The 13,276-nt window shown below is 38.5% G+C and overlaps 1 protein-coding gene across 4 annotated transcripts in view; it reads right to left on the minus strand.

Moving 5' to 3' along the window:
• Positions 1-13,276, minus strand: part of Mtus1 (microtubule associated scaffold protein 1) — a 141,644-nt gene that overhangs the window by 82,172 nt on the left and 46,196 nt on the right. For all 4 annotated transcript variants that reach the window (XM_071610433.1, XM_071610434.1, XM_027954691.3 and 1 more), the window contains exons 2-3: positions 8,836-11,060; positions 4,043-4,238 (exon numbers count right to left, since the gene is read on the minus strand). In XM_071610433.1, the coding sequence (XP_071466534.1) occupies positions 4,043-4,238; positions 8,836-10,923 (2,284 nt within the window). In that variant the 5' untranslated portion in view covers positions 10,924-11,060. The remainder of the gene's footprint in view (positions 1-4,042; positions 4,239-8,835; positions 11,061-13,276) is intronic.

Below are 13,276 nucleotides of genomic sequence, written 5' to 3' on the forward strand. Positions count from 1 at the left end.
AGGTCTCCCCAGGCAACAGAAAGACCCACAGGGCAGGGAGGACATTCTGTACCACTTCTGGAATCCTACCTGGCTCAAGGTAGTCACTGAAAAGGCAACTGCATGATTAAGTGGGAAACACACACTCTTAGAATGGAAACCTGCTCAGAACCAGTACTACCTGAAGCTGCGATCCTGACTGTACCTATCCAGGTTACTTACTCAGCAGCACTCACTTTTGATAACCATAGAGAATAATTTATATCATGGAAATTTAGCCAAGGATCTGAAGTGTACCACGGTTTCTAAACCATTCCGTTGAGCTCAAGAATTTTCTTTCTTTATTTAGAAACTCACGATCCTACTCACAGTTCTTCTTTAATAATATGAAGGCTGAGAGCTTGGACTCCAGAGTTTACCACTTTGTCTGAATCCCACCTCAGCCACTTCCCAGCTACATAACATCAGAAAAACCCTCCATGGTGGTTTCCTAATCTATAACATGGGAGGAGGCCTCAGAAAATTATTCTGAGTGTTATACGGATTCATAGGTGAAATGATTAAAACAAAACCTGGAACTTGGTATACATTCAACAGCGTGAGCTGCTATTGCTGGCATTATAGAAATAAGTTTTATCATTATTTCATCTTACTTATTTAACTAAGTGTGTTAAAAAATACATACCCCCAAGAAGCCAAAGTACTTTGGATTTGGTTTCTTATAAGCTAACTTAGTCTTATATAAATTTTCCCATTTTGACAAATAAAACAGAAGAGATCCATTCAGTTTAATTATAATTCTTTCTCACATTCATTCTAAATCTTCAAGAAAATGGCTATTTTAACTCTAGGTCTGGTTTTCCACTTAGTTCTCTGAAAGGATTTATTAAAAACCCTGTACTGGCTGGAACATTCCTGCTGCTCACCTTTTCAGCAAAGTAACTTTGTACGAGTACAGTGGATATTCGTTTGGTTTCAATTTTCGAATACACAAACACTACATTGTATAAGAAAATAGCAACAGGCTCTCAGTGATCTGAAGGTGCATTGTTTTTGTTCCTTGATTCTTCTGTTCTACTTTTAACTCTGTGATGATTACAGTTCCTCTCCCCAACACAAAAACACCTTTCAATTTATTGTGAACATCCAAACAAATAAGTTTTAAAAACATGACAGCATAATCAATTTAGTCCTTGACTTAGTCTGCTCAGGCAGCCATAACAAATATCATAAACTATTGTACTTTAAATGACAGAAATTTGTTTCCTCATGGTTCTGGAGGTTAAGGAGTCTTATTAGCTCATGGTATCAGCTGATCTGGTTCTAGTTGGGACCCTCCTCCTGCCTTGAAGCTGGACACCTTTTCACAAAGTCTCACAGGGTAGAGAGGGAGCCCTGGTGTTTTTCCTCTTCTTATAAGGGCACCAATCCTATCGGCTCAGGGTCTCATCTTTAAGACTTCCTTTAAATCTTCATCACTTCCTTAGTCCCATTAAAATTCATGGCTTCCACATACAAATTTGGGGTGATAAGATTACTTGGTGTATAAGTCTTCTAACCTCTCAACATAAAACTCTAATTCAAATCCATAACATTTCTAGTTACATAAAATTTTCTTTTTTCATATATAGGAAAACCACTAGGTAAATTATAATTTAACTCAGACTAAAAAATTTTTGTTTTCTTGGTACTGGGGATTGAACCCAGGGAAGTTTTACCACTGAGATATACCCCCAGCCCTTTTCATAATGAGACAGTTGCCAACCCCGGGCTCAAACTTGGAATCTTCATGCCTTGGCCTTCCCAATAGCTGGGATTACAGGCATATACCACTGTGCCCGATCGCATTTAAATTTTAAAAATTTGAATGAATAACTTAGTTATCAAGCTCATTAACACAGGATAACCAAAGCTTCAGTAATTTTCCCTGTCCCTTCATAAAACAATACAGATCACTTTTCCCTAAGACAGGACATTATGTAGCACACACTGAAAGGATTCAAAAAATATTTCAGGGTTTAATGGGAATGGTCACCTACCTAAAAGAATTCTACCTTTTAAAATATACCCTGGGTACTGACCTGATTTCTTTTTTTTTTTAATATTTATTTTTTAGTTTTAGGTGGACACGATATCTTTATTTTTATTTTTATGTGGTGTTGAGGATCGAACCCAGCGCCCTGCGTGTGTGCCAGGTGAGCACGCTACCGCTTAAGCAACATCCCCAGCCCCCGATTTCTGAAAAGTGTGTGCACTTAAGTTTTCTGGGATTCAAGCATCATGTGGTTCAGAGAATCCTACTAGTAGCAGCCATGACTCAGAAAATTAGATGAGCTCCAAACTGCACCTAGAAAGATAGGACTACAAAAGCTGACAGGATCCTAGAGTCCCAAGCTTTACACTCGACAGATGTGAAAGCTGATGGTCAAGGAGGGTAAATGACTTACTGTCTATGGCAGCTCATGGGTGCCAGAGTGATATTAGAACACAGGGCTCCTCACCACAGGCCAGAGTGCCAGTGGCCATAGCTCCACATGCCACCAAGCCACAGGTTCTCCTGACATCCAAATAGGAAGGGAACTCCCCACACCCTGGCAAACACTGTGTGCCTTGTCAGGCAGCAACAGTGAGAACAAGAGCTTTGATCTCTCTCACACCTTGACTCCCAACTCTGGCAATACCCTAAAAACAAGGATCACTGCTTCTCCCATATCCTTTGGCTTCACTTTGTTTTCCTCTCAAACGATGAACACTTCAAGCTGATGGATTCCCCTTTCCTGATCAGCTCTTCTATGGATGGAAATGAAAATGGGCCAGGTGAATCCCTCTTCTTCCCCTCATACCTCTCCATGGGTCTGCTTCTCCAACCTCATAATCTTCACATAATCCATGAATCTAAATAAACATCCCTTAAAACACTTCTGTGCCGTATAGCCTTCTCACACTAGCAGCCTCATGAGAGGATTGGAAAATGAAACCTAAAAATCCTCAATTGTAGTGAAATAAAGAGATCCTCTGGGATTTGGCTGGTTTTATTAGTTTCTGTAAATGTTCTCACATGTGTGGGTACATGATTTTAGAGGCATGTTTCTTTTTAAGACCATTCAATAGCAGTCACTATTTTTACAAGGGAACTTACTTCTATCTGACATGCCTTTAATTTGCTCAGCGTTGTACCTGCAGAAATAAGGGGTGTTCCCTGCAGACCGTGATCAGTCGACTAGAATGGCTGGCAGGCTTTCTGTTTTAGCCTCTGTGAAACAGGGCTTGACTTTTCCATTTCCTGTTCTGGTTTGTAACACAAAGAAATCTGTACATCTGCCAAATTTAGTAAGACACTTAATAGCTATTCTTGAAGCTCTCAAATTTCATCCATCCAATACAGCTTTAAAACTACACCTTCAAAAGTACAAGCCAGCATAGATGAAAGTTCACACCAGAAAAAAGTTCAACTGTTTAGTTGCCCTCATCTCCCTATAAATTTACATAGAGTAATTTTCTACCTGAATTTTACTGAAAGATGTATTCTTTCTTATATGGTGAGGACACTCGATGAATCTATAACATGGAAATACTGTTAAATATTAACCATTTATTTTTAAAAAGTTAATGAAATGACTCATATTTCCAACAGTCACCCAAGTGCATGTATGTATGCATCCTTCTCAATAGCTTGTAGTTTATGTACATGAATCTATCTCCAACTAGATTTGTAATGCTCAAAGATAAGGGCTGTATTGTCTTGTTTTGTGATTTTTCCTAAGCATAATGCTGAACCTCAAAAGGCTAAATGTGGGCTGGGATTGTGGCTCAGTGGTAGAGCGCTTGCCTCACACATGTGAGGCACTGGGTTCAATTCTCAGCACCACATATAAATAAATGAATAAAATAAAGGTTCATCAACAACTAAAAATATATAAATATATAAAAAAAGCTAAATGCATTCATGACAGAGGTGTTATTGCTGTGACCAAAACTGTCATTCTGCTTTCTGTCAAGTTTAATTCAACATTCAAATAATTCATAAACTGCTATAAGCAGAGCTCAACTACTTTATTCTTACCAGAGGTGGACACACGCCTGATCCTCTGAGGAGATAAGGTTCGATCAGAACTGAGGCTCCGACTGTCACTGTTCCGCCTCAAACAGGAAACAGCAGGCCCCACTTTGCCTTTTGGAGTGGGTGTTTTTCTCAAACTGCAAGAGTCAGGTTTGGATATGTTCCTCCCTGAGGTGGTGGTAGGTTTTGAAGAAGAACCCTAGGGAAAAAAAAATCAATTAAGATTTAATCCAGATCAGAGCTTTTCCATACAATTTCCATGTGTTATTAGCTATATTTTTAGAAACACTGTCTTAGCAGATTTTCCAGATAAACATTTAATTCTTATTTTTACTATGAAGCAATTAAAACTCTTCACAGCTGACTTTTAATTTCAGCCTGATCTGCTTTTGGACCCACTAGTGAGGTTGTTCTCAAGATCACCCATACCACAAGCGAAATTCACAGCACTGTGTTCAGTCCTTTGCTGGAGAGTTCTCTCTCTAGCATCTGATACTGACCACTCACTCCATCTTTCTTTGGTTTCCCCAACAGAGCTCTTTTCTGCTTTTTCTTCTGGTTCTCTGGCTATTTCTCTGGGTCCTGTTCTGTACCTTTAAGTGCTAGTCTTCACCAGGACCCAGACTTAGTCCTGTTCTCTTTTCTCACCACATCGTCTCCCCACATGATCTCATCTGCTTGCTGTCTCAACCACCACGTACACACTGGTGCATCCAAAATCCACATGTCCAAGCCAACACTCTCTCTGACTTGATCCTATATTTAACTCCTATCTGCCCCTCCCACTTAGACCCTTCAGGTACCTCTGATTAACAATAATCCTATTATTGTTGGTGTTAACAGTCCTTATACTATGCAAAATATCATTCTAAATTCTGAATACATGTATCAACTCACTTAGTAATCCCATGATATTGATACTTTATCACACTCCATTTTACTGAAGAACATGAAGCACTTTCTAAAATTAAACTGATTTTACACATTCATCTCAGAACTTGTCTCTTCTCATTCACCATACAAGCTTCTTCTGGCTGCTTCCTTTCTTACCTCTTATATCCCTCTTTCCCATCTCCCCTAGAATAAGCCAGCATGGTTTCCCACTAGGATTACTGAAGCTATGTCCTCAGGATCTCTCTGGTCTCACCAGCTTCCCATTCATCTTCCATACCCCGGCCAGGGCAATCTCTCTAAAATTGAAATAGGGTCAGACCTATTTCTACCCCTACCTTCCAGAAAAAAAAAAATCAACTCTTTTTTTAAGATACATCAAGCCCCTTCTAATATGGTAGCCCCTTCCATGCTCTTCAGCTTATGTCCAAGCACCCCAGCTCCATCACGCCCACTTATCTGGAGGCCCCCAAGTCAGAATATCTTCTTGTATTTCTTCATCTTTATACATGGTATCCCCTCCACCTAGAATATGTGCCTTCTACATTCTGGCAGTGATTCAACTACATCTCCTCCAGAAAACTTGATAATTCTCCCCACTGACCACACCCTCCTTCCTCTCCTACAACACAGGAATCTATTTATTTTCCCAGCTTTGTATTTAACATGCCCTTCTAACTTACTTTTTAACATTCCCCACTGCACTAGGTGCTACGTTTGGGCAGGGGCTATGTCCTTTACATCCTACCAGCTGCCACCATATATGTGGCACACAGTAGGAACCTAATAAATGTTTCCATTCTACATTCATGAAATGGGAGTCAAGCCTTATTCAGAGGACACATGCCAATGCTGTAAACTACCATCTGTGTTCTGCCTTCACATAAAGAAAAACTGAGCAATGCAGAGAGGTCATTTTGCAGTGAATGATGGAGCTAGAATTTGAAACGACTTCAGAATCCATGCTCTTAATTCAGTGTTGCATACTCCCACTTGGACCCTTCTTTATTTAGTAAATCATAAGGATAATTTCCAATAGAGATACTAAAGCCCTATGCTGATGGCTGTCAGATCCAAACACCAGGTGAACTCAGTGCTAACTTATAGACCAATATCCCAAGGGAACAGCTGCAGGTCAGGTTCTGAGATAGGAGAACAATACTAAATTGGCCAGGAGAAGCAGGGGAGAGTAGCAGACACACTCTTATCTTCTACCTCTACTTTAAAGCTGGCTGACCAAATCCCCCAGAGCAACTTTCTTCTAAAAAGTAAAACAAACTTCTCATCAATTTACAAAAGTGAATCTTATCTTGCCTTTCAGAGCCAACACTCCACAAAAGCCCTGTGATGTATATAACAGTGAGAGGACCTGAATTTGAATTTCCATTTTTCTACTTAGCAGCTTTATGAGTTTTAAATAACCTCTTAAACAATTGCCTAGTTGTTACTGGGAAGAATAAATGACAATGTATGTGAAGCACCTGAGCACTACTGGGAAAATTAAATGACATAACATACATACACGGTGACTGAGCCAAGTGCTTGGTTCAGAGCAGACACTGAATAAATATCAATTCCTTTCCTTTTAGACACTTCACCACTTCTAACACATAATCACAATTGCATAACTTCTTCAATGGGAAACTGCACTTCACACTTTGTATCAAAATAAAATTCCCTCTTCCAAATAAGAACCTTTCTGAAGTTTCAGATAAACCCTGACCACCCAACAGCTTATGAGGTTGTAGACAGCCTCGAGTCAACTAATTTGGCCCACAGAGCATACTGAAAATTAACATCCCTCCAGGACTCTCTTCACAGACCCTGGGCAAGCAGAGCCCTTGGAGAGTGCTGAAGTCACCCACGAACACTGCAGGTGACTAAAGTACACAGCCAGAGTCACCCAATCAGCTTTCAGATCCAAGCACCTTCCCTTCCAGACATGTGGATACTGGAGAGGCGAACTAATGAAATCAAAGGGCACCATGCTTAAGACAGGGTCATGGAAACAGAGTGAGTTCTTTACAGCAGTCCATAAGTACCAGCACTGCAGAGAACGTAGGACTGTCCTTCAGGACTCATATCTAATTATGAATCCTAATTGCAGGATTCTGAAGGTGAAAAGCACCTCATCTCCAAGATGTACCGGGATCCCTTTCAACCTGAGGATCCTATTACCTTACTTGAATACTGCATCAGGGGCCTGAAAAACATGCTTTCATTCTGCATGGGGGAAAATATAAGGTTAAGACTGAATGCACAAATCTGGAAAAAAAAAATCCTCTAGCTTCAAAAGTATATAACCAATTTATATTCAAGGTAAATATTTAAAGAAACTTTACACCAGTTTTTCTGGTAGCCAGGGATAGATATGAAATAAAAGTCTCCCATAAATCAAGAAGAAATAAGTGTTCCATTTATATGTATATCAACAAACATCAAATTAAAATTATAGATTGGAATCAAGATGTTACTGCAATTTAATTTAGCAAAATATTACAATTATAAATGATATGTTCAGTTTGATAAATTTTAAAAAATTTTTAGTTGTCGATGGACCTTTATTTTTATTTATTTGTTTGTTTATATGTGGTGCTGAGAACTGAACCTAGAGCCTCACACATGCTAGGCTACAACCCCATTTCTGATGTTTAAAAAAAACTTTTTTTAAACAAAAACAAACAAAAAAAAGCTTTTAAACAAACCATTTGTTACAAATCTGTGGTATACCATTCTTCCTAACAGATCTCTAAACTGACACAGCTGAAGAGTATCTTCAGTCTTTCTTAACCTTATCACCTAAAATAACCTTATAATTTCCTCCTTGTGGCCCCCATGCACCCTTAAAACTCCTCTGAAACAGCCCATCAGCACCTGACCACAGTACATATTTCATCCCTCTTACATATGAGCCCTCCAAAGGACAGGCTGTCTGTGTTATGTCCATCTTCCTCCCCTGCACCCAGTTCCACTCCTGGCCCCAGGGACAGACACCCAAGGACAGCCTGCATGGGGCTGAAAATACACATGTCCCCACAGCCAAAAATAGGCCTGAGGACAAGTACATAACCCCAACAGTAGCCTGTCAAAGTGTTTTCAAAACTCAGAAAACTAATGGCTTCATACTGTTGCCAAAATATATGCAAGTTTATAGAAAAATAATCTTTGAACTTCACGTGAGTTCTTTATTTTTATTTTTTAAATGGACTGATCTAGTCCCCCTAAGTATTTGTTGCTATAGGAAATATGCTGCTTGTTCACTAAACACAAATAAAATGGATTTTATTTATTTCATATACCAGAAATCAATACATTAGGTATGCAAGAGACCTTAGAAATCTACTAGCCCAATCCTTTGACCTTTGAGTCCACAAAAATTACTTTCCTAAAGTTACATTAGCTTGTCAGAGACAGAATCAAGAATCACATCCTTGTTCACAGGAGAGAGGTCTACTCCCCAGAGGTAGGTCCTCAATAAAACATCAAGAGTTATTCTTATGTTTACTAGCACTCCCTAGCTATTTCTTAGTGTAGGTCAAGATATCTGAAAGTTTATAAACTATTTTCAGAAAAATAAATACCTAATGTAATCAGGTTATATTTTAACTTCAAATAACCAATTATAGTAAAATATTAAATTAACTTGTTCTTTTAACACACTATCAAAAGGAACATTGATATTCAATACAAAATACTGAAATGGAGGATTTTTTTCAACATGCAGGTTTGTTGTATTTATGACCTACTCACTCTAGTATGTATTGTCAGACAAAACAAAGAATTAACACCTGAAAGCATATTTGCACACCTCGTTATGCCATATTATTGGATATTAGTGGACCAATATTGCTAATAGACCCCAGTTTTTTCCACCACCCCTGAAGCACACAAAAGCTTTCACTTACCAAAAACAGGGAACCGTATTCAAAAGTCTGATTCATAACTTCCTTTTTTAGCTCTTGTTTTTCCATAGGTGTCCTATTTTCTTTTTCACCCTTCTTTTCAGGGCTAATCCCATTGATGTTGGAGACATATGTCAAACATTCAGCACTTTCCATTTCGACAGGGAGTATGCCTTTCATCTTCTCAAAAAGCACAGCTACAGACCGGGTCTCACATGCTGCATTACAAGAACTTGCTTTGTCAACATCTTCCTGATTGGATTTCATGGCAGATGTTGTTCTTGGAACCCTGTGTGAAGCATTTTTAGAATGAGTTGTAACATGTACAGCCTGGCCAGTAATGAGTTTATTAAACTGCTGCTTGTGTGTCTTGTTAATTAGGATTTCTGCTTTTGTGTCTGAGTTCAAGTCAGATCTTGGTGTTTTGCTCAAAACTGTCAACTGCCTTGTGGAAGACACTGTTGAGGGGGATGAGACACTATTCAACTGAGATTTGGGTGTGACCTTTGGTACCGCAGGATCTTTGGACTGCAACACAGGTCTAGACATAACTTTTGCTTTGACATTCTTGAAATTTGGTCTTGGGTAACTTATAATTTCAGTTTTTCTAACCTTGCTACCTACAGAGATATTCGTTTTGGTGGCTAATTTTCCTAGGCTAGGCTTAGACATGTTCATAGGTGTCCCCTTGGATTTTGGCAAATTTTTAAGGTCTCGATGACTCTTCTCCATTTTATTATATTCCTCTGTTGCTTCAACAGGCGAAATAGTAAAGCTTGCATTTGTGCGTTCTAGGATGGGCGTTGACATGCAAACTGTGTTATTTGTGCTAATGATCATATCACTTGCATCCCAAGTCAGTTCCAATGATGAAACCATCTTTTGTCCTGGTGAGCTACTTAATATCAGTTCTACACCATTATTTTGGGTTCCCAAATCCTTATCATTGGAAGCAATTTGTCGATCATCGGTCACAGTGAAGTTGTGCTCCGAGTTCAGCACTTGGGCTTTATTTTTATCAAAAGCTGGCACCAGTAAAGGGCATTCATCATCAATAACACAATCGGACACTGTTTCTCTTAGATTTTGGCCCATTTCCTTCTCACCATGTGAGCTTTGTGAATGTGTCTTACTATTTGGTTCATCTTTAGAGAAACAATAGAACTCTTGTAATATAGACCCATTGGGGACTTCTATGCCATCGGAAACTGGTGTTAGTGCTTGTATCTCTTTTTCTCCAACTAGTCTTTGCTGTGACCCATCTGTGTACTCACTGGTGACCTTTCCTAAAGAATACTGACACTGATTTCCAATATCTGGAACAACATCTGTTTGCATTACCATGTCAGAAAATGCTGTATTTGAGGCCTCTGATGATGTGGCTTGAGGGTTTTCAAAGATCTCTTTATTATAATTAATTTCTCTCATATGCATTTTGTCAAAATGGGACGATGTCCAAGTGGAACAGGATACAGAAGATGTATTTCCACTTCTCAAACAGGTTGGTTGAGGTCTTCCAGAGGTGTGCAAAGACCGACTCTTTTCACTGACATGATGTGTGATAAAAGTGCAGTTAACTTTATTCACTTGTGTGTCAAAGGTTTTGTTTAACTCCAAGGCAGTAGCATAGTCTGAACAATTCAAATCATCATTAGATTTCCACATGAAAGGCAGAGATGGCTCAATACTCTGGTCCTGATCTGCTTCTAAGGAATGACAATCGCTGTGCTGGTATTTGGGCTTCTCTGTATTTATAAGTGCAGAAGACAGACATGTGGGATCTTCATGTGTTTCCAATACCCGCTTACTAATGAAATCACTTGACTTTTGGTGATCGAGTACTTCAACACATTGGTAGTTTGAAAAAATACTTTCATCGTTGTCCACAGAAGGGTCCATTTCATAATCGACCACCATGTCCTCTAGGTTGGGAGAACTCCAATTCACATGACTGGTTGAAGAGTTTCGGGTAGATGGCGATTTTTGGTTGTATGCATACCTATTTCCATTTTTATCACTGAAAAATAAGGAATGCGATTCATCTTCTGTTTTATCATCTGAATTATCATCATTCATTCTGGATATTGACATTAAACCTCTTCCATTTTATTTCTTCAATTCTTCTCACATGAGAGGGAAGGAAAAATATTTGCCAGCCTCTAACTTTTCAGCACAGTTGGAAGTTTTTCAGTTTAAGATGCTTCAAAGGTGAAATGATTTGTTGCTCCCTGGAAGAAATAAAATGTTTAACACAAGTAAATATTAGAAAAATTAATGTCACCCCTCGATTAATTTCAATCACTTTTTTTTCCCCACATTTAGAATCCACCACTTTTAAATATGTGAATAATTAAGATATTGTTAGCTAATTGTCTATCCCCTTTCAAAGTTTTGGGGGATTTTTTAGTAGGAACTAGGCAACAGAATGGAAAGTAGAGATACTGCTAAAATCCCTGGGACACACATCACAACTGATATGCCTCCTCCCTACTCGTAGCAACGCTACCTTGTCATAAGAAGAAAGCTAAGTCTGGCAAAGTTTTTCCTTCTTGTTGGTTGACAGAGTGACCATTCATCTGAACTTGCCTAAGACAGTCCCAACTTCTGTCCTTAGTCCCAGCATAATTCATAATAGTGTCCCTTTCTCAGAAGAGCCCCCTACCATTTCCAAGGAGAATGATGACCAGACAGACCACATGGGCCCAGCAAATGAGCTAAAGATCAAGGAAGGTTTAAGGAATTCACATTTCTCTTTCCTCTCCTTCCACTTCTGTCTTAAACATATGCCATTTTCAAACTGAAGCGGGAAGAAGTTGTCGATTCTTTTCTTTTTTTTTTGGTAATGGGCACTTAAACACTGAGCCACATCCCCAGTCCTATTTTGTATTTTATTTAGAGACAGGGTCTCACTGAGTTGCTGAATGTCTGGCTAAGTTGCCGAGGCTGGCTTTGGACTCACAATCCTCCTGGCCTCAGCCTCCTGAGCCACTAGGATTACAGACTTGCGCCACTGAGTCCAGTGAAGTTGTTGATTCTTAAAAATTAAAGTGATACTCTACTGGAAGTTCCTTAAAAGTTTAAGCAGAGAGTTACTATGTTTATATTGACCTGTGTTTCTCCAAAATCCACAGGTTAAAGCCTAATACCCCCTCCCCAATATGTGACTATTTTGGAGATGGGGCCTTAAGGAGGTAATTAAAGTTAAATAAGATCATAAGAGTGAAACACTTATCCAAGAGAACTGGTGCCCTGCTGAGAAACCAACACCAATACACTCTCTATTTCTGACCCCTTATGTCAGGACACGGCAAGAAGCAAGTTGTCTATACAGAAGGAAAGGAGCTCTCATAAGAAACCAAGTCCTGATAGAACCTTGCTTAATCTGGGACCAGCTTATAGAACTGTGAGAAAATAAATTTCTGTTATTTAAGCCACTCAGTTTATGATATTTTGTTATGGCAGCCCTAGCCGACAAAGATTTCATATGACCCAGCAACTTTACTCCTAAGTCTGTATTAAAAGAAATAAAAACATGTCCACACAAAAACTTGCAAACAAATGTACATGATTCTTAATAGAAGTATTATTTATAATAGCCAAAAAGCAGAAATAATCCACCTATCCATCAACTGGTGAACAGATAACAAAATGTTGTACATGCATACAATAGTATTCTTGGGCACAGAAAGGAATACAACATTGATTCATACATACTACAACATGGACATGTGTTACATGAAAATATTATAGTAAGTGGAAAAAGTTAGTCATAAAAGACTATTATGATATTATTTACATGAAATGTCCAGAATAGGCAAATCTATCCAGATAGAAAATAGATTAAAATGGTTCAATCCCTAATACAAAAGAAAGAAAGAAAATAGGTTAGTGGTTCTCTAAGGTTGAGAAAGGATAGAAGAAAGGGAATGAAAAGTGGCTAAATGGGATGTTTCTTTTGGGGGAGTGAAAAGTTCCAAAATTAGATTTTGCTGATAACCACACAATGCTATGAATATACTAAAAACTATTAAATCATGCACTTAAAGTCTTAGAAGCACCCATAAGAGCTTTCAAATCCTGTGATTTTTTTGAAAATAACTAAAATTTCACTGTGCTTTTTAATCAAATTAATGTGCTTAAGAAAGATCCGAATGTTCAAAGTTGAACTACAATCACTCAAATCACTCATTCAGATACACATCCACTTGAACTGACTTTCTCATCCTAATAATCAATGTCAGCCAAATGTCATGGTGCTGTTGTGAATAAAATATCCATGAAGGGGGAAAATGACACTCTGTGTGAGATCTATAAATTTTTGAATTAAGAGATCTCATTTTTCCCTTTTGCAATCTTTCTCTGTATTGAAACTTCAGTGACCTGAATAAAAAGAATAAAATCAGAATAGGAGCCATGAAGAACTCAAAGGATCAGTATCTTCTCT

The sequence above is a fragment of the Marmota flaviventris genome, chromosome 3 (genome assembly GCF_047511675.1).
Source record: "Marmota flaviventris isolate mMarFla1 chromosome 3, mMarFla1.hap1, whole genome shotgun sequence".
Lineage (NCBI taxonomy): Eukaryota > Metazoa > Chordata > Mammalia > Rodentia > Sciuridae > Marmota > Marmota flaviventris.